General features: G+C 40.7%; 1 protein-coding gene across 1 annotated transcript; it reads right to left on the bottom strand.

Annotated features, from left to right (window-relative positions):
• Positions 1 to 312: 312 nt before the first annotated feature.
• On the bottom strand, positions 313 to 25,617 carry OBI1 (ORC ubiquitin ligase 1). Its single transcript, XM_083833055.1, has 6 exons — positions 24,988 to 25,617; positions 20,294 to 20,429; positions 19,217 to 19,308; positions 17,338 to 17,586; positions 13,965 to 14,053; positions 313 to 4,799 (listed from the first exon to the last, which is right to left on the bottom strand). The coding sequence occupies exons 1-6, from the start codon at positions 25,057 to 25,059 to the stop codon at positions 3,305 to 3,307; spliced, it is 2,133 nt and encodes a 710-aa protein (XP_083689181.1). The 5' UTR covers positions 25,060 to 25,617; the 3' UTR covers positions 313 to 3,304.
• Between the last annotated feature and the right edge of the window lie 290 nt (positions 25,618 to 25,907).

Raw genomic sequence — 25,907 nt, 5'->3', positions numbered from 1 at the left:
CCCGTGCATTGGGTGCAGCCCAACAGCTTCCACTGGCGATGAGCTGAGGCTGGCAGCAATCTCACCCTCTAGATCGTCAGTACCCCTGGAGAGCATTCCTCTACGTTGAAACCTGCAAGTTGCCTGGTATTTAGTACTGTAAGTAGAATTAGATTGAGTAAAAAATTTATGAGCTATTAAATATCATTAGACATCACCACTTTGAAAAATCTACTGTCTTAATCAAAATTGCAATAGTTAAGTTTTAGATCTTGTATATTCCGAGTCTACATTATTACATAACTATCATAAAAAATGGATAGCAACGGACCCTTGTTTAGGCTCTTTTATTCATAGAACATGGTAAGTACAGCAAGAGATCAAGCAAGCACAGCATTGACAGAACGCAACCTGGAGAACTGAAGCCCCTGCTATGGCTAATAAATTTATAACTCAGGAAACCTGTAACTGAGGAAATTCATTAACCTTTTTGAACTGAAAGAGGGTAGATTGGATGTCAGGAAGAAATTTTTCACAATGAAGGTGGTGAGACACTGGAACAGGTTGCCCAGAGAAGCAGAGGATACCCCACCAAAGTCAGGTTGGAGGGGGCTCAGAGCAGCCCGATCTAGGGGAAGATGTCCCTGCCCACAGCAGGGTGATCTTCAAGTGTCCCCTCCAAGCCAACCCATTCTGTCATTACATAGAGTTAATTTTTTGAAGTTGTTAATGCACCAACTACTCTGCCAAACTTTAAGCCAAAACGAACACAGTCTACGTTAACCAAAATGCAGAATTTACAGTGGGGTAGCTGTTTTAAAACACAACAACAAAAAACAAACAAACAACAACAACAAAAAGATTAAGATACAAGAATTCAGATACATTTCAGCTTTTCAAGTCGAGATACACAAAAAGCTCCCACTTACAGCACTGGATTCAATCACAACCTACTCGCTGTTCTTGCATTTGAAATCTGAGTGTGAGTGCGTGTGCTTGGGAAACAGCCAGTCATGGACAACTACACTAAGTCTTGCCACAATGCTGGAAGTTACCATCCCTGAGCAAATGGAAACTCAGCACTTGCCCTGAAACATCTCTTTGTCCCTGCTTGAGAATGAGTTACGGAGTTTATGGCCGTGATCTTCGGATTTTTTTTTTTCTAATCTTAGGCTTCTCTTTTCTATCTATCCAGTTGCTTGACACGTAAAGCTAGAATGAAGGACAAGCTCGTAAGTGGTGTTCCTGACCAAATGACTAGGAAGTAGCATTAGAAAAGCTTTTTCCTTTATTCTACTTTGATTTCATGTGTATCAGTTGTGTTCATATTCTCATTGCTGAAAATTACCTTTGTATCAGAAGTATGCAATGAACCACTGCAACGCATGCCCCTAAACCACAGTGAAGCAATAGCGACCTTAACACTTACATTGATTGTTTAGCAATACAAAGACATTTTAGGAATGTATTTGAGATACCCTCACCTCTTCTCTGAGAGGGTGAAATCAAGGCAGCATCTTTTGACTCAGTGAAACTGGCCAAATCAAGTAGCAGCTCATGTCCAGATGTTTATTAATGATGCTCCTTTATTTTGGAAAAAGTAAAAATAAAAACCCAAGTTAAAACAGAATAACTAGATTTTTCTTTGAAGATTAAAATCCAGGCGGTATATGGTATGAAGTAGTATAAAAAACCACAGTGTCATACTGCACGTCACCAGGAAAGGTGCCTTGCATGTATGGCCTGAATGATTTTTTGGTAATTTTGTTTCTCCAAAAACTAAACAAACAAGCAAGCAAAGAAAGAAAAAGAAAAGTCCCACTTCAAAATGAACACCCCAATTGCACGAATGCATGCACACATTGCAATATGAAATGTAATTCCTGGTCAAACTGCTTACAAGAATTTACAAAAGAAGAGCCAGTCTATTGAAATTTTCCCAGTGCCTATCACTTTGCAAGGGGACTAAAGGCAGTGTATGGATTTTCCATATCATACGTATTGATGAATTGAGAATGTCTGCTTGTAAAAAATGCCAGCAAAGGCCTATACATATAGAAAAAAAAAAAAAGGTATCTTACAATTAAACATGCCCTTAAAAAAAAAAAGACACCCACCCACAAAACAAAACAAAAAAAACAACTTGAAACACAATAATGCAAAGAAACCAATTTTGCTCTGCTGCTTAATTAGGTCTCTTGCCTGTAGTAGGCCCTCACATTATGTTGACCTATGCAATACTTCATGGAAGAGTCACCTCCAGAGAGGACAAAAGCCATTTCCATCAACTGTGTCGATGCTGACACTAGAATGGTTAATACATCTAATAACGAGGAGAAAGGGAGATTTTATTTTTCATGAATAAGCTCACATTTGTGTTTGATAAAAAACATATTTTCCAAATTATGCAAAAAGAAGTTTCCCAATTTTTTTTTTTTTGCTAATTCAATATTTGAGAGACAACATCAAGGATTACAGTGCTTATAACATGTTTTATTCAATTCACATAGAAAAGCATGCAGTATTAATGTAAAATGGTACAGTATTAATGTAAAATGTTCAGTGCACATTAGGTAAACAAGTCATTAGCATACAAACCCATTTTCATGGTCTACATAGGCATACTGAACACATTTAGAATAACAACACTTTTTGGGAACTAAATTAAAAATTGTGCTTAACTTCAAAAAATACAAGCTATGTTTGCAGTGTTAAAGAAGCGACGTTTTCTAACTGAAGTAGTGTAACCCTGAAAAGAAAGAGGCTGCTACCTTATACCCACTTAAAACAATAGTTTCAGTACAGTACAGTGCTATGAAACAGTCAAAGCAGCAACATTTCCTCTTGGAGGCAAGTTTTATGGCAAAACTGACATTGTTTTATAGCAATTTCATGAATCCATAGGATATATAGCCAGTAGCTGCCCTGCACGCACAAAATGTAATCTTTAGGAATGGAAAATGTAACCTTTAAAACAAGTTCTTACATAAGTGACGGATTTGACAAGACCACTTAAAACTGTCCTGTTCAATGGAGCTCACTGTGCTCACAACTGGAAGATCATGATACCTGAAAACCTAAAAGGTTAAAAAAAAAAAAAAAAGCCCACAGAAATTCCAAGTAAACATGATTTCCAGCCAAAGAAGCAGATCTGGAATGGTTCTTCCCTAGGAAAGACCTTGCAATGGGCAAGGGAATGTTCAGTTTACACTTAGCCAGAAAAAGGCAGGATCAGACTGCATGGAAGTCATTAAAAATGAAGTTCACTTGGTAAATATTCAACATTTGCAGGTTAACAACTTTGAGTCGCGTTTGATTTCCACAGTCAGTTCTTGGTAGTTTTTGATGGACTAGCGCTGGAAAGGCTGCTCTGAATTTTCCTCTTGGTTGACTGACTGATATTTTTGTTTTTCCTTTCAGCAATAAAGGAAGGCACCCAAGGAGGATTAAGCTGGGTGTGCAGGTCAGATGACATCTTTAAAAAGCACGAACCAAACTTCTGTTCCTCAAATAGCCTCTGCGAATTACTGAATAGTAAACTCTGGGAAAACTCTCTTTGAAATAAACAGTTCGGAGGCTTGATTTCACTAGCTGCTACGTTTTGGCCCGTAAAAAGTGGGAAGTGGTCGTTCATATCTAGTCCAGATGGGGAGAGGATGGAAAACATAGCAGGTTTCCATCCAGCTCTGTCAACTGGTAGATCGCTCGTCTCTGGACACTTCATGCTCTGTTCCTCATTCATCCCTTCCAGTTTCTTCTCAGTTTCATTCAGAAGCTTTGAGCACTCTGTTGACTTTGAAGAATTATCAAGATCAGAGGACTTAAAATTATAGCAAGGACTCTTGCTATTGTCTGATTCAGACATCATTGAGTCCAACTCGGAAATTTTATCGAGGTAGGCGGCATCCATAGATGTCTCGCTGGAGGTTCTTGTGCGATTCATTTCAGAAGAGCAGAGAGTATGCAACCTTTTAGGTAAGCACGAACTTGCTTTATCGCTGGACTTTACTGATGTTTCAGCTGACTGGCCAGCTACTGAATTTTGCGCTGATTCATCAAAATCTAAGTTCTCAGCAAAGTTCGTTGGGCAAGTCCCCCAAAATCCTGATTTTCCCATAGTAAAACAGTTTAGCTTCTTTTCACTGCTTGTGCTGTGCTCTGGAGAATCTTTGCTGCAGTCATCTGAAATGTCACAAAATTCTTCAAATTTCAGCTTTCTGAGGAACGTTGACGGTTTCCCTGCGTTTTCTTTTCCATCGGGAGTGTTCAGCTGAAGACGACTGAGAGACAGAAACGGAGTGCATGGTGCTGGAAGATCATAAAGTTCTTCATCCTTATATGGGGTACACTGCTCAATTTTATTCCACTGCTGTTCTAAGCAGGTATCCATATTTGTAGTATTCTCATCCAGCAGAGCTCCCTGACACCCTGGAAATAGCTCCTTCTTTGGGACGCACTGGCTGTTTGAACCAGCTGAACCATCTTGACTAGAAGAACTTGAACATGTTCCATCACCTGACAGCTGTTCAAGGCTGTCAGAACTTTGACCGGTAGTCACAGCTTTCTTCTCCTCAACCTGGGTTTTCAAACACGTAGTGTCTTCGCTGCTCTCAGTTCCTTTAGCATCTGCAGAAAGAGCTCTCTCACTAACAGCACTCATGGTCTGGGTTCCTTCACCTGCATTTTTCAGCTGTAAAAGCTGACACTCCATTTCCTCTATGTATTTATCACTTCTTTCCAGTGCTTTTTTAAGACGGTTCATTTCACGTTCGCTTTGTTCTACTTTGGACTGAAGTGCAGCTACTGTAAACCTACCAAACCTGCAAGTAGTAAAACAAACAAACAAAAAAATATTAAGCTGGAAAAGGACATTCTCCTCATGCTTTTCAAGTTAATTTAAAGAAAGAACAAAGCTATTAAACTGGTTAAATTTGAAAACAGAAGCGAGAACTGTATTTCTTTGCTAATTATGAAAATAAATAAATAAATCATCATATATAATGTATAGGTTGCAGTGAATACCTGGAAAGACAAAATTAAACTATTAGTGGTAGTAAGGCAATAACAAGCAGATTACCCTTCCAGGGGCTGGTTCCATCAATTCAACTCAAATATGCATGAAGAATTATCCCCTAAAACAATGGCAAAGATTTATGATAACATTTGAACAGTGGTCCACATCTTGAAATATTTACATTCAATCATTTTCCTACAGTACAGCAGTGTTTTACAATACATTCCCTACACAATGTCACCTTGTCAAATACAAAATGCCAATGTGAAATTCAGAAATTGCAATAGTCCTCTGAGGTAGTTTAAATACTTACGTAGACCATTTCAATTGTGTTCCTGTTAGATATACAGCTTTTCCTTGGCCATCGCAAGTGGGTACTCCCACTTACTTCGGAGCTACTTTTTTTTTTTTTTTGAGCTTTACAACTGGAACAATGTAATTTCTGCTTCCACTCCACTCCACTAAACCTGCCACTTGTGGTTTGTGAAAGTTTTGTGTTTGTGGGGCTTCCAGCTTGAGCACATTTTCAGCTGCAAAGATACAGACTTATCTTTCCCCACATCCTCCACCAGCTTTCAAGACTGACCTTCCCCAGAGGGCAGGTGAAGGTTTCAGCTATATGCTCTGACTAATTCTAACCTGTCACTGACAGGTGGGCACCAGGGAATTTCCTGCTCCATCCAAGACTTTCAATTTACAGAAAGGTAAAACAATTAAAGTTCTGGTATTATTAGGAAGGAGGGAAAGACCTGCAGCCACCCTATTACTCTGACATGCATGGTTTTATATTGCAAAGAAATGACAATTCTGTATTTGGGCTTAAACTAACACTCACTTTCTACCTTGCAGCCCTGTGTTACAGCACAACTTTATATTCAGTCTTCCAACACAAAGACTGTCTGGTTATTTCCACCCTTTTTCTGTCTGTCTATTCTTCCTTCAGCATCCCTCAGATTCACAGGGAATTCCCGCTCCACTTCCCCCACAAACTTCCTCATTTTATCCCCTTACCCCTTCATGAGATGCTCCCACTGCAACCTTTAGACCAATGAGGTCTGAAGGAGGTTTATCGGTGACCCATGACTATGCTGGTGAAATATCCGTAAGTCTATGTAAGCATTTCCAGCAAGGAACTAAATTAAGCCCGAAGTAGCAGGAGACTGTTCAATGCTGACAACTGCAATGTGGTCAAACCAGCAGTGAGGGAAAGAAATAAGGAGTATCACACGCCCTGAACAAGTTGGGCATGAGTGACCGGACCTACTGATGTATGTCACTGTTCAGCTGCTTCTGCGTATTTAAAGGACTCTGAAGATTTTGGTATGGGCAACTTAGTGGTGGGAAAGATTCACACTGCAGTCCAAGCGAGTTCTTTCACAGAACTGCTACCAAATGGATCTAATTTAAAAAGTGGTCTAAGTTCCACTCAGTTTTGGTATCTGCTACTCATGGCTGTGCAGGTATGAAAATGCAAGGGAGTGCTTTTATATTTATGAGTATTGATGTTCTAAGATTTTTGCCCCCAAAAGAAGCTGACTTGATTGGAACACTCAAGGCAAGGAACCACAAATTAGCTCTACCCAATTACCTTTGTCTTGGCAAAAATGAAAGTAGGCCTTCTCTCATTTGCTTACTCTATGTGTAACAAACTGTCTCCTGTAATTGCAGAAGTTTCTGCATTTCTGTTTGCTTGTAAGAGGGGAAGTGGAAGATAAGTTGTACAAGCCTTCCGCCTTTCCCCATATGAAGCCAGATAAAAGCAGAATCACAGGGAGTTCAGAAATGCTGCACTTACATTTTCAGGTGAAGAGGGGGGTTTACAATGAAATAAGCATCCTCACACGCAATACATTTTGGCTTACTCCCCGCTTTTATTAAATCAGATATCGTTTTAAAACATTGAGATAGTCACTACAGCATGGCAGGGCCTGAGCAAGATTATTCTTGCTTCCTAGAGATCCGGAAGTATTTATTTTGCCTTTCTCTAACAGGCCTGTTCACACAGCCTTACAGAAATAAAACCTGCACTGCTCAATAAAGGATACAAAAATGACACAAAAATACAGCTGGCTTAAGAGACAATTGTGAGACAGGGAAACATGCTTACATAGAATAAGCAAGACTTTCTGGGGTCTGCTGTAACGCACATTTTGACATACAAATTAAACATGTTTACATTTATATGCATACCTGGCAACTCCTATTTAATGGAAGAACGGTGTAATATGTTTATTTAATGCAAATAGCATTAGTGACAGCCTGAGATTTGCTTACGAGGAGGAAGCACTGTATTCTCAAGTGCAACTTTTATAACAAGTGTCCTCAGGTTTAAAAAAAAAAAAAAGCAGCATGTTGTTCAAAGCCAAACAGCATCACTAATATGTTAATTGTTGTAGAGGGATGTGCTTGGGAATTTTGGTTTTCAGAAATGGAGCAGCTGACACACCGAATACAAACAGTTACCTCTGCAGTTAAACACCAGAGCAGTAATTCCTTTCTGTTCCTGCTTTGAGACTTACATGCATTTATCTCCCAAATTTTCAAGGACGTTGATTTTTAAGACAGATGTATTACAGTGCACATATTTAAACCAAGTACTCTAGACCAGAGGATGACAGATATTTTAGTGACTGTTCTGGCAGGTCAGCTAACAGTTTAGAAGACATGCGCATTTTGGGTAAAGAAGCCAGAATCCTCCCTATCCTCTTAACAAAACCACTTTGAGTGATTTCCTCTTCTTTTCCTTTGGATGTACATTGAGCTGTGCCATAGTCAAAGAGTTATAGCCTGATAGTAAAAATAATAAAAAAAATACAGAACAGTTACATGAAAATAAATGAAAATTTGGCCTGGCACTCCAGATAAATTGTTTTCCTTGAAAGTGTCTGAACCATTTCACACCTGGGAACAACAACAGACATCTATCAGTAGGAGTTCAGCTATTCAGCATGTGTGGTAAAGAGCATGTTTCATGTTCTCACACATGGGCTATGTATTTTCAGTGCTGGGGACTTGTTCTTCAGTCATTTCCACTAAACAGTGAGTTTGTATCTCACTACATCTGTTTCAAGTACCTCCTTTCTAGAAAAAAAAAAAAGAAAGTCCAGAGAAACTAGTGGTCACTTGAAGTAAATGAAGACATTCAGCTGGGATTTGGATCCTCCAGCACCAGCAGCCCATGACATAAGGTCCTTTACATGACTGCTGGCCTTCAGCTGTCACTCTGGGAGGATACAATCTGCTATAGGTCCTGTATCACATCTGCCAGCCTTGGATGAATGTACTGGCTTATAGCACCTGAAGTAATGCTGGATGTCTAGATGAGCACCTAAATCCTGCATTTCAGGGCCCTTCCTCAGCCAGTCTTTCACCTTGCCCCAACAGTATTTTAACTTGATACCATCAATCAGAAAATTAGCAGTCAAATCAGTGCACAAGAAGAACTAACATTACAGTTACAACACTTAAGCAACCCTCTTTCATTATCCTACAGCTGTTCCTTCGGTTATGTTTGAATACTCCTGAAGATGTCCATTTAGAAACAATTTGGAAAGTTTAATAGTCTGTCACCTACAAGAGATCAAGTTTCTTCAGTTGTTTCTCCTCTCCTTATCTATTCATTTCACAAATTCACTTTTAGGGCTTTGTTTTCACAGATCAGTGACCACTGACTATGACCCTGTCTAGTTTAGACCTTAACTCCGTATGAACCTCCTTTAAAACCACACAGACTGAGATAAACATTCCTCTTTTTGTACAGCAAGCAACTACAGCTAGAGTTTTCCTACATAACCATATATGAAAGACTTGGACCTCAAGGATACCGTGGCAGATGATTCTCCAGTTTTAATCACCTGATGGTCCAGACTGTGCAATGCTCTGGGGCTCAGAAATGTGAGCATGATCCATTCTCCAAAAGAAACAAGGCTGGGAAGTGACAATGTACAGTCAGTGCTTGTCACAGACTGAAATTAGGACAATGCCAGAGTGTGCATCCAAACCCAGTCTCATCATTTTGATACACGTTTCATTTGAATTTTGCTGTTAAGAAGGGAAGAAAGCTAGGAAATCCAGCAAAACATCTGAAAGCAACACTGTGTTCTACAGCCTTTCTGTGAAGAGCATCATGTACCAGATGCAGCTGGACGAGAATGAGTTTTGCAATCTCCACAGCAGCCATGTAAGGGGATCTGCAGCAACATCTTGACAATGTGCCAGGCATAGGCAATCTCCTTAAAGCAACGTGTAATATCGATACAGGAATGTTTAACAAACAGCTTTTTTTAGGCAGCTTTATCCTAACAATAAAAAAATAGGAAAAGAGATAGACCTCAAGCATCTTGCTCTATTTCAGATCTGAATCTAGAAAAATGGATCAGTAAAGGAATTTGGTTCCACTGAATACAAAGCCCTGGGTATAGCCTACTACTGCTTTCCAATCTGCAGAAAAGGTGACAGAAGAATGTAAGCAATAGCTCCTTCTTGAAGGATGAAAGAGAAACTCTTGCCAGAGCTAATTTCCTAAGCTTGTAGGAAAACAAGTTCTTTTCAATATGGGTAGATACTAGGCAGTAAACATTCTTCATAGCACAGTTCAAAGAGTATAAACTGATCTAGAGACATCTCACAAAATTCTCTCCTGGATGCCAAGAAAGTCCATTTCCTTCACATCACGAGTAAGACTAAGCTTTGCTGTTTATTGGACAACTGTAGAGCAGCAGGGAGGTGAATACCATACGCCAGAAGAGGTTACTTCAAAATTACTATAAAACAACCAAACAAAAATCGCCACAAACACACCAGAAAACCCACAAAACCAAGTAAGATCTAAACATCCTTACCGATACACATTTACTCAAGGTTTAATCTTAGAGTAAGTGCTTCCTCAGGTTTTAGTGCTATGGGTCAAGAACTCAAAGTTGTTTTCAAGGCTACCGAATAGTAATTTCTCCTATTTACTTTTAAGGCCACACTGCAGCTGGTCTTTGAAAACAGCCACCCCTCTGGGACAGCCAGCTTGCTGGGAGATTGAGAAAGTAGCCCAGTTTTCTATCTAGGAAGATAGAAACCTGCATGCAGGACACAGGTTACGAGAAGCTTATTGGTAGGCTCAATGAGATACAGACTGAATTGAGTAGCTTGGCATGAGTGGAAATATTTGAACTGAATAAAAACTGGACGTTGCACAGAAGACCTACAAAGTCAACAGCCTTAGATTTTGGTGTGCATGTACCCAAAGTCACAAATCTAGACAAGATAAACAATAAAACTGGAGAAGGGGAAACAAAAAAAAAAACCAGAAAAAAAAAGGACATAATGCAACAATTTTCAGCATGTTACAGACTGTTTTTCATACTGGGATTTTAACTGGCAGAAGAAATTAAATATTTAGGGGAACGGCTCCTAGGAAGTCTAGGAGTCTGATTCAAGCTAATTTGAATCTAACCATTCATAAAATACGCTATACCCTGGAGTAGATGGACTTGCTAGTTATTTTCCTTCAGGTAAAAAGCAAACACTCCTTTGCCAAAAATGCTTTTAGATCCATTGTGCTTTGCCAATGGACCTAACAGTTTTCTATTTTAAGTAGAGCTGGAAGTCACAGGGCTTAATCATCCCGCTAAACTTAAGTTTTAGAAGTTTTCTTGTTCTGTACCAGAAAAACAGAAGTCACAGAGAATTCCTTAGGAGAAAGAACAAGTAAAGAGCAAGCAAACAACCACCAAACAGTCTGATTTGCCTGAGAAATGGGAGACTAACACAGGTTTCTGGTAAGAATCAGAGCATGAAATTTACCTCTACTTGCTTTTCAGGCCTATGTCCCAACTTCATGATGGTTTGGTCAATGTCTTTTCCTTTCTATCTGTTTTGCTCAAAAATTAAACTCTGGGTCTGAGGAATTATTCTCAAAAATGTTTCAGGAAGTAAAAATAAAAAAAAGAACAAAACCCTAATCAATGACCATCATCTATTAAAAAAAAAAGTGTAAAACCTCCCATCAATAAAATTGACACTGCAGCAATGACAAATGATATTTTTCAGCAGGTTTCAATGGATGATCAAAAGGAAAAACAACTCCAGATTATGATAAAAGGAAAGTTTTTTTCTTCAGTTAGCCACTGAAGAAGGCTAACTATACTTTCCCTGTGATGTCAGATGCAGAGTCTATGATACAAAGGGATCTTTCACTTGCCATCAGAGCTTCCTTTGCTATAAAGCAAAGCCTATTAAAATTATTTAAGTTGTGATAATTAGCTCCAGTATCATTATGCACAAGATGTGTTATGTATGGGATAAGGGAACTGAATACTGACAAATCCTTTCCCAAATCATTTGATTCAAGTTTTAGTCAGTTACCTAGCTAGTTGTTTAAGCACAAATCCACACCTGGCAATTCAAAGCTAAGAAATATGACAAGCAAATGAATGGTCATGACATTAAGTTATAAGGATATAATTCAGTAGCTATTTTAAAGTGTACTGGAGACCCATTCAGAACCTTTTCCCGAAACTTACCATCTCAACAATGAATGAAGTGCACCAAAACCAACTGCATTTGCAAATCAGTGCACCTGCACAGAAAAGTTTAACTACCGTGACATTGTTGGGTTCTGATGTTAATGCCTTAAATTCTGATTTCTTAGGTAAGGCTAAGCTATTTTAACCACTATTCAGGATGTAAAGCTTAGTTTAAAAGCCTTATAAATATTAGTTATCAAAGTTTGCCATCAGAACTGGAAGATTATTTCAGAAGTGTCTCAATGTTAAGTCTGGCCTAGATATTGGCTAGACTAATGACCGCAAGGACCAGAGAATGAATTTATAAAATCTGGAAAACTAACATGGTAGAGACTTCCTACCATGGGATTAGAATTCAAAACAACTGCTTAAAATTTGACGTAAGCATCAGGCCATCAACCTGAAGACAGCCAGTAAACAGGTCAAGTCCCACACTTGAAAGCGGACGTTAGCAGCAGAAGTGCAAAATGGGGTACCGGTTTAACTTTAAAGTAGCTATTTAGCAGAACTGGTACAGGCCATTTGAGCTAGAAGTGCCAAATAAAAGGAGACAACAACAATAGTACTGCAAGATACAAGGACCTTGTAGCAAGATGAGAGTTTTTCTGCTCTAAGTCAGTGCTACTGAAGCTTCACTTGGAATACTGTACCCATCTCTAAGCATCACAGCTTCAGAAATCCATAGGCAATGGAGAGACCTTAGAGTATACAGCAACACGAAATAAATCAGAAGCTTACTTTTCATCCTAAGTCAAATACCTAGAAGAGTTGGATGAATTCACTCTAGAAGACCAGACTAGAACTGAATGGGTATAGACAGGGTACATCAAAATTACTAACTTTAACATGCTGTAGGATTTCTTCCAAGATATTTTTTTCCTTGCATGTACTTAAATTCTTGTGGTACACCAAAGTTGAAGATAACAGAAGCAGGGTACAGGCATGCAACTATCTAAACTTCTGAAGCGTAGAAACCATTCCTGAGCCAGTTTAAGCCTGATCCAACTCACGTCCTCCAATCTCCATGCATAGCTCTAGAGTTAGCTTGGGCAAAACCATTCCCAACACGCAGGAAGGATGCAACTAGGCATTTGGGTTGCAAAACCAGGTATTTGTTATGTCCAGTTTCCAATAACATTTGATTCTATCTGTGCTTCTAAAGAGGAAAGTCATCAGCTATTCTTTTATGCTGCATGGGCAAAAGATGGTAAAATAACCAGTCTGCAACAAAGTCTGGTTCCCCCTCCCTTCACATCTGATCTTTCCGATCAACTGGATGGTACATGTAGAAGAAACTGAAATTCCTTCCACCGGGGAGTTTACCTGACCTTACTGAAACAGGATTGCGGTAGATGATTCCATCTCTTCTAGCTCTTCTTTTCTAGGATTTATTTTGTTGCATCTACTTATGTGTTTCCCATCCTTGCCATCTCACCCTCTAGTCTTAGGGGAGAAAGATATTTGTTGCCATTAAATCCCTTTCCACTGCCAAGACCTTTAGCAGTACTTTATCACCCTTATTAGGGGACATCAGGACAAAATGTACCTTTATACATTTAACATCATAGCACAAGGATCATGCATCTGCTTTCCTGGGGTCTTAAACAAACAGTCTGACAAGGAAGCTCCCTATTAGGATGAATTTCATCTTCCAGCAAGTTAGTTGCAAATTAGATCAAAACCCAGAGAGCTCTCCTCTCACATTACGAAGGATGTCTCCCCACCCCCATTCCCCAAAATCACTGTATAAAACTTTGGCCAATGTCGCTCTTATCTTTCTAAGACAGAACTTTAAAAATGCGATCACTTTGCTTTACAAAGTACTTCCAAGGAGAGGTACCTTAGTACACAGCTGTAATCGGTACGAAAACATTTCTGCTTTTTGAGGTAATTGTTGTTGATGTTTTCACTACTTAGAAACATTGAACAGAGATGTCAGCTCTGGGCATGATGTCCTCATGCTGCATAAGTCTGATTTTGCATGCCTTGACCAGACACAAGAATGTCAGAGACACTCCTTGTACGAGGAGTCTAAGTTCACAGAACAAACCCTGAAGGCAGCAAAAGGAAGTAAAACAAACTACCAAACAAAACCAAATGCAAATGAGAACCTCTATAGAGTAACAAACCTGCTTTGACAAAAGGATGTCAGATTTAAGTGAAATTTCTCAGTAACAAAAAATAAGTTAGCTGTAGAATTCAATAAATCCAGTTCTCCAGTATTGGCCAGATAACACAACAGCATTTGTAGCCAGTGCATATTCATTCACCGCAGACTTGCCGCTATTCTCTAGGTTGCATTTGTCACCCAAGTCTGTGAGGATAAAAACTCCAAAGTCTACCTCGAGACACATATGCAATGCCATGTACACCACCATAGTTTTAGGTTAAAGTTCTACAACAGTTAAAGAGTCTATAAATAAAATATAGAAGCTTTTAAAATATTCACATACTTTTGGGGTGATCTACTATCAACTTCAGCTTTTAGTCGCAAATTCTCTCTTAAAAGGCTATTGTTTTCCATGCTCAGTTTCTTATTTGCCTAAGGAAAAGAAAAGGAAAAAAAATCAGTATAGAGTAAAATAGAAATGACTTCCAATATTTATAGGACAAGCTGTTTCTGATTTTTTTAAAGAGACAGAACTAGAAATGTGAAGGCAGGAAAACAGCCTTCAGACAGGGACACCACTTAAAAATCACCATGGGAAATGGCTTGCAAAACTGAAGAGTGAACAGACATTTTTAATTTATATTCCCAAAATACATTGCAAGTGTCCTATCCAGGGAAATAAACACAGCTATGTTAGTTAGTACAGAAAGTCATTAAGGAGATGTACTAATGGCAATTCCATGTTTTTTTTTTTTTCCACATGACTAAATACGTTAAGTGCATTAACATTACAACGTGCAGGTATCAGCAAAACTAATGTAGAACAGCTTCCACCATCCCAAACTAGATTAAGATTACTTTGTTTGTTTTTTCCCTTTTTTTTTTTTTTGCTTGTTGTTTTCAAAGCAGTTATCCTACGGATGTAAATCCATTATGACAAGCTATTTGCAGTCTTTCTTCACTTTCTTGCAGGACCTTCTGATTAAGACTCCTGATTCACAACCCTTCTTGTTCCTTGAATTGAGGTCAATTCCTTCTTTTCAGTTCAGCAAACGCTCTTGTTAACAAGGTACTTCATATAAAGAGAAGCTTTCCTGCTGCCGTGTTTCAGAACAACGAACGCCACCATCCTAACAAGTAGCATGAACTCGCTGCATTTCATAGTCTACTTGGTCTCTGTATGTTGAAAACTGTACCACCAATCCAGGACTTGCAAGTCACAGTCTCAGTTCTAGTATGCAGTGGAAACATCATGTAAGTATGATCCAGAGTATCTGGCCTTGTTAGTGCAATGTACTTTGTTACAAGCATCAAACAGCACAAGAAGAGAGGCAGAAAACCTTAAATACTTATCCAAATAAGTAACCTCCCCAGGTGAGGCTGAGACAGTGGAGGGGGCAGAAATAGAGGGGAAATAAATGAACAAAACAAAAAACCTACAATATTCCTAGAGACAAAAGTAGAGATTTCTGGTATAGAAGGAATAGGAAGGGTGAGCTCAGGGCTTGGGTGTTTGAGTGTCAACTCCTCTATTGAGTATTTAAAAAAGAAGAATATGAAAAGCTATTCTGAAGGTAGTAAGAATCCAGAAGCATCAAACCATTTGCCATCACAGCCAAGACCTTTCTCTCTTTCCAGAGACATAGTTCCTCCAGCCACACAATCAAACAGAAATCTGCACAACTTGTATAGAGCTGGTACACAAGTTATCTAGCTGGCACACAGGAAGGCAGACCCTAACTTCTCTGGTCTCCTTCCATAGAGTGCTCTAACCTCCAAGCCAGTGATCTGCAAGGGATCCCCCCCATGCAGCAGTGTCTAGATTAATGACTTCATGTAACCACACTATCAGTGAGCATACTTATCTAATACTCCTAACTACTGTGTTTGTAGCAGCACTTTCAGATTTGCTCTGACTCTACTCAGCTACAACATCTACTTTGGGAGTCTCTGTCCTAGGACACTAAAGGATAAAGGTGACTCCTTTCTTCACATGGACTGATTTAGAAAGTGACAGGAACCACATTTTCTGAGGGACGCCATTTCACTGAGAAATGCTGAGTGTTTGAAGCTCCCGTGTCAGTTATTTTAGGGGATAAGTAGGTTTGTAGTTCTGTGGTTCAAGATTGAGTCTATGTGGAAAGAGGGCTCCTGCTGTTCAGACTGGGCTTTGTCAGTGCACACTTGTTTCACAAGTGAAGTAAGTGCAGAAGAAGAGTCAAGTGACTTCAGGTACTTCCAGAACTGAGCAGCTGTTGAACAGGAAACAGACTGGAAGAAAGTATCTGCATCATAGTTTCAGACTTAGCCCCTAAAACTCTTCTAAACCTTCTATTTGTATCTAAACCTTACCAAAATCAGAGACTCCATAAACATAAAACCCTTTCATTGCTGGAGTTATGCTGGAGAAAAAAAACAAAACAAAAACAAACAAACAAAAAAAAACAAATAAAAAACCACACACACACATTACCCCTGCCCCAACCTTCACTATATTCTTATTTTTACCTATCTTGGAAAAAATGTTATAAACCTCAGTCACCACAGAAAAGAGATAGCACAGTTTAATGTAACGGGAAAAAAAAAATAGACAAGAACTCCTTGCTGTGAACCCCCTTCAGCCAACTATACTCTGATGCTCCTGGGATCCCCTGAGGAGGCCAGCTGTGTCCCTGTCTGTAAAGCCGAGGTCCAAGTCTAGCCGTGCTATTGAAAAAGCTCATTTTGGAAACTTGGTTTACTTCTTTGTCTCATTTTTAGGGTTTATCATGCACAGATTAGTTTAATCAGGACCAGAATTTCCTTTAGGCTGCACAGACACAAGCCTAGAAGTGTCCCATTAAGAACAACAAAATGGCAGAATGTTACGATGTACACCTTTGAGTCTAGCAGAGGGAACAAACAGTACTAATTCTTAGGAAAGAACACTAACCCTAAGGCTTCAGTTTTGCAGGAGGTGACACAGGATTGTTCATAGAAGAAATACAAGGAGCATTTTGAGTAAATGCAAGTCAAGTCCTTTCCACCCTGCCCTTCAAGTTTATCTTGAAATTTCACTCTAAGTCAATGTTTAACATCATTTTTCCTGTGCCCATAGGTAGATTTTGCAAGGTATTTTTATTTATTTGGGTTTTCACACAACTACCTCCTGCATCCCTCCTTCTGCAACATCATTTTTCTTTTCTATTACATTCAAGATGTATAAAAAGCTGCAGGTTTTCGGTAAAGAATCTTTGGGTTATAAAATGCTGAAGCTTGTCTATTTTCAGTCAAAGGGTCAAGTTACTCTGTCTCAGCAAATCGCACCAAAAATATTGGTTAGCAAGGAGGGCAATAGTGCAAAATCTGCCTCAGCCAACTGTACTGTGTTTGGCCATTGAATGTTGTAAAATAGATATATTATATAGATTATTGCAAGCCTGAAAAATCTGGTCATCAATACTGGTGACAAGCACTACTATAATCCAATTACCCAGTCATAGAGTGACACAGGAGTTGAGGAAGAGCCATATACAAGGCTCACTAGAACAAGCAATTACATCTGACACATGCAAAGGCTGTATGGAAATACTATGATACACCAACAATCACTGGAATTCATTTTTCCCCCTTTTCTTCTAGATCTATGAAGTACCCAGAGGTCATGCCAGCTCTCACTCCTGTTTAACTAACATGAACATTATACGACCAGATAGCTGAAAAAACATATTTATTACCTCCTTTAACTTTTCCACATTATCTATCACTTTTTCACATATATCATTGGCAGCTTTCAGCTTTTTGCTCCATTCCTCTGGGGTTTCTGGGCCACTGGTACTTGCTTCATCTGCTGATTGGCTGGTTTCCTCATTTTGGCAAGAGGAAGCCGGTGCTGTAGGATCCAGAAGAGATTTCAGCTGTGTCTGTAAATTGAGATTTCTGCCTCTCAGTTCTTCCACTTCTTTTTGCAGGGATTCTATTTCATCCTAAAGATGTCAGAAATTCACAGGAATTAAAATAATGTGTGAGATTAATTAAATAATACTGGCAAGTTCCCACAGCACTTTAGAAACATGGGTTCTCTGGCAAGCCCAGATGCATGCCTTCACTTACGCATCTATCTAAATATGCTTATGTATTGTGCTCCAGGCAGGATTTTAATCAACCTGCACACTCAAGCACAGTGAAGGTTTTAGTGAAGGGAATCCCCTGACTACATAAAGGACCCTGAACAAACTGGCGGGCAGACCAAAAGGTTCAAAGCAGTCAGCAACATGAATCTATTATTAGGGCACTCTGTGGGAAGGTTTCCTGTATAAAGTGTATTCTTAAGGTCGTCCTCTGCTGACTCATTTGCTGTTATTTGAGAACGATATGAGAGATTCATTCTGAAACATCACATGGTCAGATGCTGAAAGTCTCAGCATTCAAAATGGACAGAGCACTGCCTGGAAGAGGCTGCTCCAGGTGCATAAAAGTAGAAACATCTAAGGAAAGACTGAAAAAAAAAAAAAAAAAAAGAAAGCAACTAGCTGTGTCAGTCTGGAGCCACAGTGAAGCGAAAATCTTCAAAAGCCTGTTGCTAAAGAGATAAAAAGTAATTTATCCTAAAAATGTCTTTTTCACTGTTCTCCAACTTAAGAATTACACTGCTCAGGGTAAGACTATTAAAAGAGACCATAAGATGGCATTTACATAAATTCAAGGCATATTTGCATGAAAAAAAATATCAAACCCTCCCCACCCCCCTCAAAAAATTAATAACCATTTCTAAATAGCTTCATTTTTAAAGACATTTATGTTATCCTATGCCCATCTGTGTCATTTTGGAGTTGATTCAATAGAAACACGGGAAACCTCCCTCTCAATGACTGCTCTATGAAAGAAACTGAGCTCTAGGCAAACTTGTTGTAAGGCAGCCCTCACCTCCCTTGCATTAAGGATATTTATACAGCGTCTGTTTCTTTTCTCTCATTCTCCTTGCTGTGAGACAGGTTTCCTTGAAAAGTGTGCGGTGTCTTCACACTCTTGCTACTACGGAAACAATAACTGAGAAGACAAACTAAGCATATTCCTTATTAATACCTTTTTACCTTGTTCTTAAGAGAATATTTTTCCAGCAGAACAGAGAAGTTTCCAAGCATTCATTCAACAAAGCAACAATTCATATAAGTTAACCTACACCAGAGGATTCCAGTGGGCATTATTCTTTAACAAGAAGTTTAGCCTCCCCAAGTAACAGGGGAGTATTTCAGAAAATGTTTGTCTTTGTACCAAATACAGAACAAATACCCCAACACCCAATATGCTTAAAGAAAACCCTCCCATAGTATCTTAGGGTTGAATTTCCAGTCTCTGGAACTGGCTGCATTTGGCTACCTGTAGCTTAGACAGAGCATCACTATGGCTTCTGCAGGACCTCTTCAGCCACCAGCAAATGCTTTCCCCAACCTCAGCCAGAAGGTGGGATATTAATGCGGCTCAGTTCCACATAGATTCAGCTTAAAGCTTTGCTCAAATTAAAGACTCAGGACTCAAAGCAGAAAGATCAAGTTGCATACAGTAATTTAACAGTTGCAGTTCGTCTGGAAAATCACAATGCTCCCATGTGCTTACCTCATATTCTTTGTGGAGCAATTCAAGCCTTGTTTTACGTAGGTGTTTTCTAACTGTCGGACTAAATATAGGATCACTTTCACTTGTTCCTCCTAAAGCAGCACAGAAGGAAAGAAAACACAAATACTGTTTCTTTTTCAGTCAATTCAATTCTAGCAATCCAGCTTGCAGTACTTTTCATAATATCAGCTACAAATACAGCTAATATTGGGCCAATCTAGTACCATGGGAGACTATAACCTTGCATTTTCAGAACAGGTTAGACAGGAATAGCTATTAGTGATGTTTAGAAGTCAAAATCCTGTCTCACAGCAGGAACACAACATTTGAATTTTTTCAACTTTGTATTATCCTTGACAGAATCATGCCTTATTTAAGACCACACTATTAAAACAGATCTAAGGGAGAGGGTAAAATACAACATAAAACCAACACACATACATTTATTTAACACATGACAGCATATGTTTCTAAAGTATGACTATTCAGATATATTTTTCCGATTAGAACCAAATAGCAATGGTGACATTTTACATCAAATCGAGATCCCAGTATTTTCCAGCCCTGAGGAAGTTCATATCCTCATTCAGGTTTTTTAGCTTTGACTTTCTTAAGCAGCTTTGACTTTTTTTTAAAAAGTAAAGCAAAAGCGGCATGGTGAATAATCCCACAAAAACAAGCAACCGTCAAAAAGAACACACACCCATTCAAGATTCTGGATTTAAGTACACTATTTCTCAGCTAAATGCTGACCTCTTAGGTCAACAGGCTGCAACATATAGGTAGGCTATTTGAAGAGGCAGATGCCTTCTTTCCAGCAAAAGGCACTGTCCAACTAAGATTGAAAATAATAATAATTAGAGTGGTGGGGTGCTTGCTGCTTTTGAATATCAAGCCGTTATTATACATATCATCTTTGGAATTTTTACCTTATTGTTATTATGTATACTTCGATAAAGATTTAAAGTCAGAGGCTGGTTTAAAAAAATAAATAAATCCAGACATCTTTGGACCTGAAAGAACTTCAACCATCAGTAAATATCAGAAGGTTATTTCAAAGCCTACAGTTGTCCTTACCTATGATTTCCTTGCAAGGATTTTCAGGCGTGATGGGAATCCTGCAAGCTGGACATTGATTATTGTTCTTCAACCAGACTTCAATACAAATGGAACAGAAGACATGGTTGTTCACACAGATTACTGGGTGACGAACCTTTCAGCATCAAGGAAGACAGGAAAGAAGGAAAACAAACAGAAAGACACTATGAATACTTAAAAACCCTTTCAGGTAATTGAGTATGAAAACATACTGCCTCAATCTCTCAGAGCAAGTCTGGTCTCCAGCAGAAAAGAGACACTGCTGTTTCCACGGGTTAGGAGTGGTCTCCTGACTTACAGCACCAAATTTCCTTATTAGTGACACCACAGCTATAACTTTCTTTGCAAAACTAAAGATCCTTGATCCCAAGAGCTCATCAACACACAGTGTGGCAGAAGCCACTCCCTCATCCCACCATCTCCATGAACTGTAGCCAACCAGTGAAATGAGCTCCGCTGTGGAGGAACCAAAACGTGCACGTTCACTCATTCCTAACAGTGAGGGATTGAGAGATTGCCCCAAGCATCAACCAACACTTTGTCTCGAAAGAGCTGCCACTGAAGCGGTATTGCCGATTAACCCTAGCTTGCACATAATCAGCTTCATGGAAATAAACTAACGAGGATACAGGCCAAAACCACAGAGCAGAAATATGAACCAGCAATCACTTATTCAAACCTCCTGCTAGATATGCATTGCTACCAGTAAGTCATTACCCAAGAACAGGGCAGCTTAAATATTTCAATCAGACACAGTTCCTCTCAAGAAGCTTCCCCCCCCCCGCAAACAGCAGGGTAATCAAACTTTGCATTATTCTCTCATGTTATTTAACAATAATAACAACAAACCCTGTTTGAAAGTAAGTACGCATAGAGGGACCAAATATGATACAGAGAAGACTTTTCCCTATACCTCCACTTTACTGAGGTGCTCTAGTACAATTTATAGTAATACATTCTCAAACCTCACAAGGCTTAACGTTAGTATCTGTGTTAAGGTTCTTAAAAGTAATTATTTGTTTTTATTCCACCACTATCTCTGCCCAAGAAACATATTTTGACTCATGGGGGTAGAGGCATGTACTACTTCAGAGTCTACTTCATGGCCCCTGTGAAGCTGTTAAAGCCCACGTTCATGCGAATTCTTTCAGCTTCAACAAAAAAAAAAAAAAAGCCCTCACCAGCCTTGAGATTTCCCTCATTCATTTTATCACTAAAGCAGACAAACTAAAAAGGAAAAATGAAGTGCTGGCAGGGAGAATCAAGGAACTCAAAAGGACAGCTAAAAACCACCTTGGAAAACAGATTAGATGTGCCCTGTAGTAATCATGCCTACACAGTTGGTGTTGTACAAGCTACAAACCAAGTATTTTACCCCTGAGACACACACACATATCTGTATAAGGGCCCAGGTCTGTCAGTTCCTTCTTCATTTTGCTTTTTGTGTGGGATTAGCAGTATTTTAAAAACTTCCAATATGACAGCACAGGAGCCTAAGGACTGTCTATATACAAACAGAAATTCAAGTTAACGAAGGTGTGCATACAGAGACTAAGGGATTCCTCCAAGCACCTGCATATTATCACTTCTAATTAAGGTGGCTTTTTGGGGTTTAATGCAAGCATTAGCACAATAAGGCTTTGCAAACATTTAAATATTACAATTTCATTTATTAAAAACACATTCTTGTTATTGACTGCTTTTCTTTACCAGAAAGAGAGCTTTTTCCAGCTTTCCCATCAGCAGCTAGAAGAAAAAAATAACTTTTTTTTCCTCTAGTTGGTCTTTTTTTTAAACCCAGGAACAGCCATTACATGAGAATAGTTATATGGATGGCTATTATAGGGTACAGAGCAGAATAACATAAAATAGTCCAAACAGGAAAAGACATTTCAAGAGTGCAGGTCTCCTCCCAGGGGAGCAAGAGACCCTCAGTTACCCCAACCCTGACATGGCTATACACTTCTTGCAAGTGAATGATTACTCCATATCTCTAGCAAAATAGTAAGTCACGTTTATTACTCTCTGGGGGACAGTACTCCTGATTTACACACATTTACAAGTTTCACTTCAGGGCTGAGGTTTACACGTGCGTTAGCTCAGAATCCACACAAAGCAATCCATGCCCCAGCAGCAGGAGCTGCTACCAAAATGTCATCAGGAAACACCGAGGCTGGGGGCCCCTTCCCCTCACCAAGTCCCTGAGCCACTGCCTGTGACAAGCCTGGGGGTGGGGATCATGACACACTCATTACTAAAGAGCATTTTACTTGAATTACAGCACCCTTTCAGTTCTTCAATCGACCACAATAACTGGAAAGACTACAGCTTATTTAGGAAGGCTTGATTAGCTAGGTGAATTTGAGTAATTTCCTAATTCCAACATCCCCCCACATAACATGGTTCCTCCATGGATCAAAATCAGATCCTGCAGACATCTATGCCTCTTGGGCCTTTAAGAAGCATTAAGTGAGGAGCAGGCAAAGGAAAAAGCAGGCACGCTGATACCAGTGAACAAATCCCCGGACGTATCCCAGGTGCTTTCAGCGCACACAGAACTGCAGGCCCAAGCCAAAACAAACCACCACCACTGAAATCAACAGGAGACCTTCAGTCACTCTGCAGCAAGCAACCTGAAGGCCTGATGCAGCCAGCTTCTGACCTACTCGCTAATTACGAACACAACTACGTTAGACATTAGCCCAGACTACGTTAATTGAACATTCAGGTTACAAAGATGAAATTCATCCAAGCAATTAACACTTGTGATACATGGTTATTTGCCCATCTTGCAAACATAGCTTACAAAACTGTTCACACTAACAAAATGGACTAACATTTTTTATCCCCCCTCCAAAGATCTCTGTTTCATTAAACACGAGTGGATAACATTACTGAATGAGTTTCTATTCGCTACCTCTTTTTATCGGCTTACCACTAAGCATACTGAATAGTTTCTGGTTTGTAACCAATCCTCTGCAAGTTTTGCAGATAGGAAGAGGGTGGGCTTTATATTCAATTTGAAGCCCACCCTACAAAACACAGAAGTACTAGAACACGTCATCCCTCTGTTCTGCTTTCTGCCCCCCCAACGAGTTAGTAAAAACCGCAAGATTTTTTTCCTTATTTTACTGAATACCTTTTTGCAACTCCCTCTAGCCTTACTCTTGAAAAGAGGAGCTTTTTCTGATGCTTTTCAATGATGCTTCGAGCTGGAGACAAAGATGCGTGTTAAAAGAAAAAGGACAGTCAGAGCAGCCAACTTCGGCAAAATTGAAACAACTTAATGTAACTGAAAAAGGAAGCATTCAAAGACCTTCATTACAGATGTCACCACTAGATTCACTTACATAACATTAATAAATTACCTCAGTGCAAGATACCAAGAAAGAAGAGTGTGGAAATCTCTTCCAGTACAAACTCAGTTACACCAGTCCCCGGTCAATTCCAGAAGAAAAGTGGAAGAATGAGGCAGTGGCTTGAGAAGAGCCAGCGGCTTTATAGCAAAACACGAATGACTACACAGCAAAGCTACACTAAAGTAGTGACATTATTTTGAAAACCATCAAGATAAGATTTAACACTGAATACCTTATCAATTTGATTTTGCTCTCCTCCTTGTTGAGGAGTATCCGCTCTGCATTACACACAATAAACTTACGCTCTCCTCCATTTGTATTAAATAAATTGAAAACAAGGGATAACAGCACTGCATTCCTGTTTGCTTGTGTCCCACTGGAAAGCCAACAAACGAGTAATTGTGGCTGCAAAAAGCATCGCTCTCTGCCACAGGTAAGAGGCTGGAGAAACAGAGGTGTGCAACCACTTCCATTGCAAGTGCTACGCCTACTTGACACATCAATCGTTCCTCTTCTTTTGTGACCATGCAAGCAAAAAAGGCCTCAGAGTCGAGCCCATGTGGGGCAGAAAGAGAACGGACGATAAATAACAGATACAAACACAAAGGTTATTTTCGCCTTTGTAATCGATGATTTGGTTTATGAGGTGTGCTTTGGAAAGGAAGGAAGCATGAGGGAAGAGCCATGAGGAATGAGGGGAAATTTGAGAAGCAACCGGTGACAGCCCCACAGGCGGCTCTGGGGGCTTCCAGCACCCAGCGAATACCGGGAGCGGATACCAGAGACGAGAAACGCACCTGTGACCTTCTCGGGTCAGAGAAAGGAAATCAAAACTTTTCTTTTCCTCCAGCCAGCTCCGATTTTGCTCATCACTTTCAAAACCCGCTCGGTCCTACACCTCTTCTTTGTTTCGCTTGGCCTTCACGACACAGCACCGGGCTCAGACACGAACCTCGAGACATCCCAGCTCCCAAAAGGAGGAATGCCCCCCTCCCCTCAAAAAACAACAAGCTTCACCTCAAAAGCACTACATCCGAATTTCTTTTTTTTTTTTTTTGGGTGGGGGGGTGGCGTAACCCCACCGGTGCCTGCACCCAGCAGGCTCCCGCCGGCGTCTCTCCCAGTTCCCCCCCCCAAGCGGCGCCGTCGCCCCCCGCTGCGGGGCTGAGTCCTGCCTCCCCCTCGTCCCCCCCGTCGGTGTCACCGAGCCCCTCCTGCCCCGCACCCCCGCACCCACCACCGGGCCCCGCGCAGGGTGGGAGCCAAGGAGGGAAGGTTGTGAGGGAGGGCAGCGGCCGCCCCCGGGGCCGTTACCTTCCCCAGGCAGATGTGGCAGGTGATGGGCAGCGTGAGGGACAGCGTGACGCTCGGGCCGTGCTGCGACATGGCGGCGCCGCCCGCACGGAAGTCACCGCGGGCAGGCAGGCGGGCAGGCAGGCAGCGCTAAGGCGGCCCCACTACGGCAAGCCGGCGAGGCCAAGCCGCCGCCGCAGCCCGGCGCTGGGGAGGGGAATGGTGGGGGAAATGGAGGGGGAGCGGAGCGCAGCGCGCAGGCTTTTGAAGCGCCCCCCCCCCCCGGGAAAGGAACGGGGGGAAGCGCCCTCATGGCGGCACCCCCACACGTACACACATCGCCACCGCCATACCCCGCGGCGCCGCGGCTCGGCCCCGTGAGGGGAGAGCGAGGATGGTGGGGAGAGTTTGGTAAAGGCGCCTCGCGGGAGTGGGGCTACAGTGGTGTTTGTTTGCCTCAGTAAAACATTCCTGCCTCAGTAACCCTTTTTTCCTCAGTAAACCCTTGTTGCCTCAGTAAACCACTCTTGCCTCAATAAACCATTCCGTCCATGGTCTTTGTTGTGCCACTTAAATGCCAGCTGTTTTAATCCCATTAATTCCCCCATGTCTTCCTCCACGTCTTTTTTCCAACATCCCTCTTGCTCTGAAATAGCACACATGGGGCTGGGTTGTGGATCACGTTGGGCGTGCTGGTGGACAGCGGGCTGAAAGTGAGCCCGCAGTGTGCCCAGGTGGCCAAGGTGGCCAATGGCATCCTGGCTTGTATCAGGAATAGTGTGGCCAGCATGGCCAGGGAGGTGATTATCCCTTTGTATTCTGCTCTGGTGAGGCCATACCTCAAATACCCTGTTCAGTTTGAGGCCCTCACTACAAGGACATTGAGGTGCTGGAGCGTGTCCAGAGAAGAGCAGCAAAGCTGGTGAAGGAACCAGAAAACA

The sequence above is a fragment of the Anser anser genome (genome assembly GCF_964211835.1).
Source record: "Anser anser genome assembly, chromosome: 1".
In the NCBI taxonomy this organism is placed as follows: Eukaryota; Metazoa; Chordata; class Aves; order Anseriformes; family Anatidae; genus Anser; species Anser anser.
The sequence above is the reverse complement of the archived record's forward strand: the minus strand, read 5'-3'. Positions and strand labels throughout refer to the sequence as shown.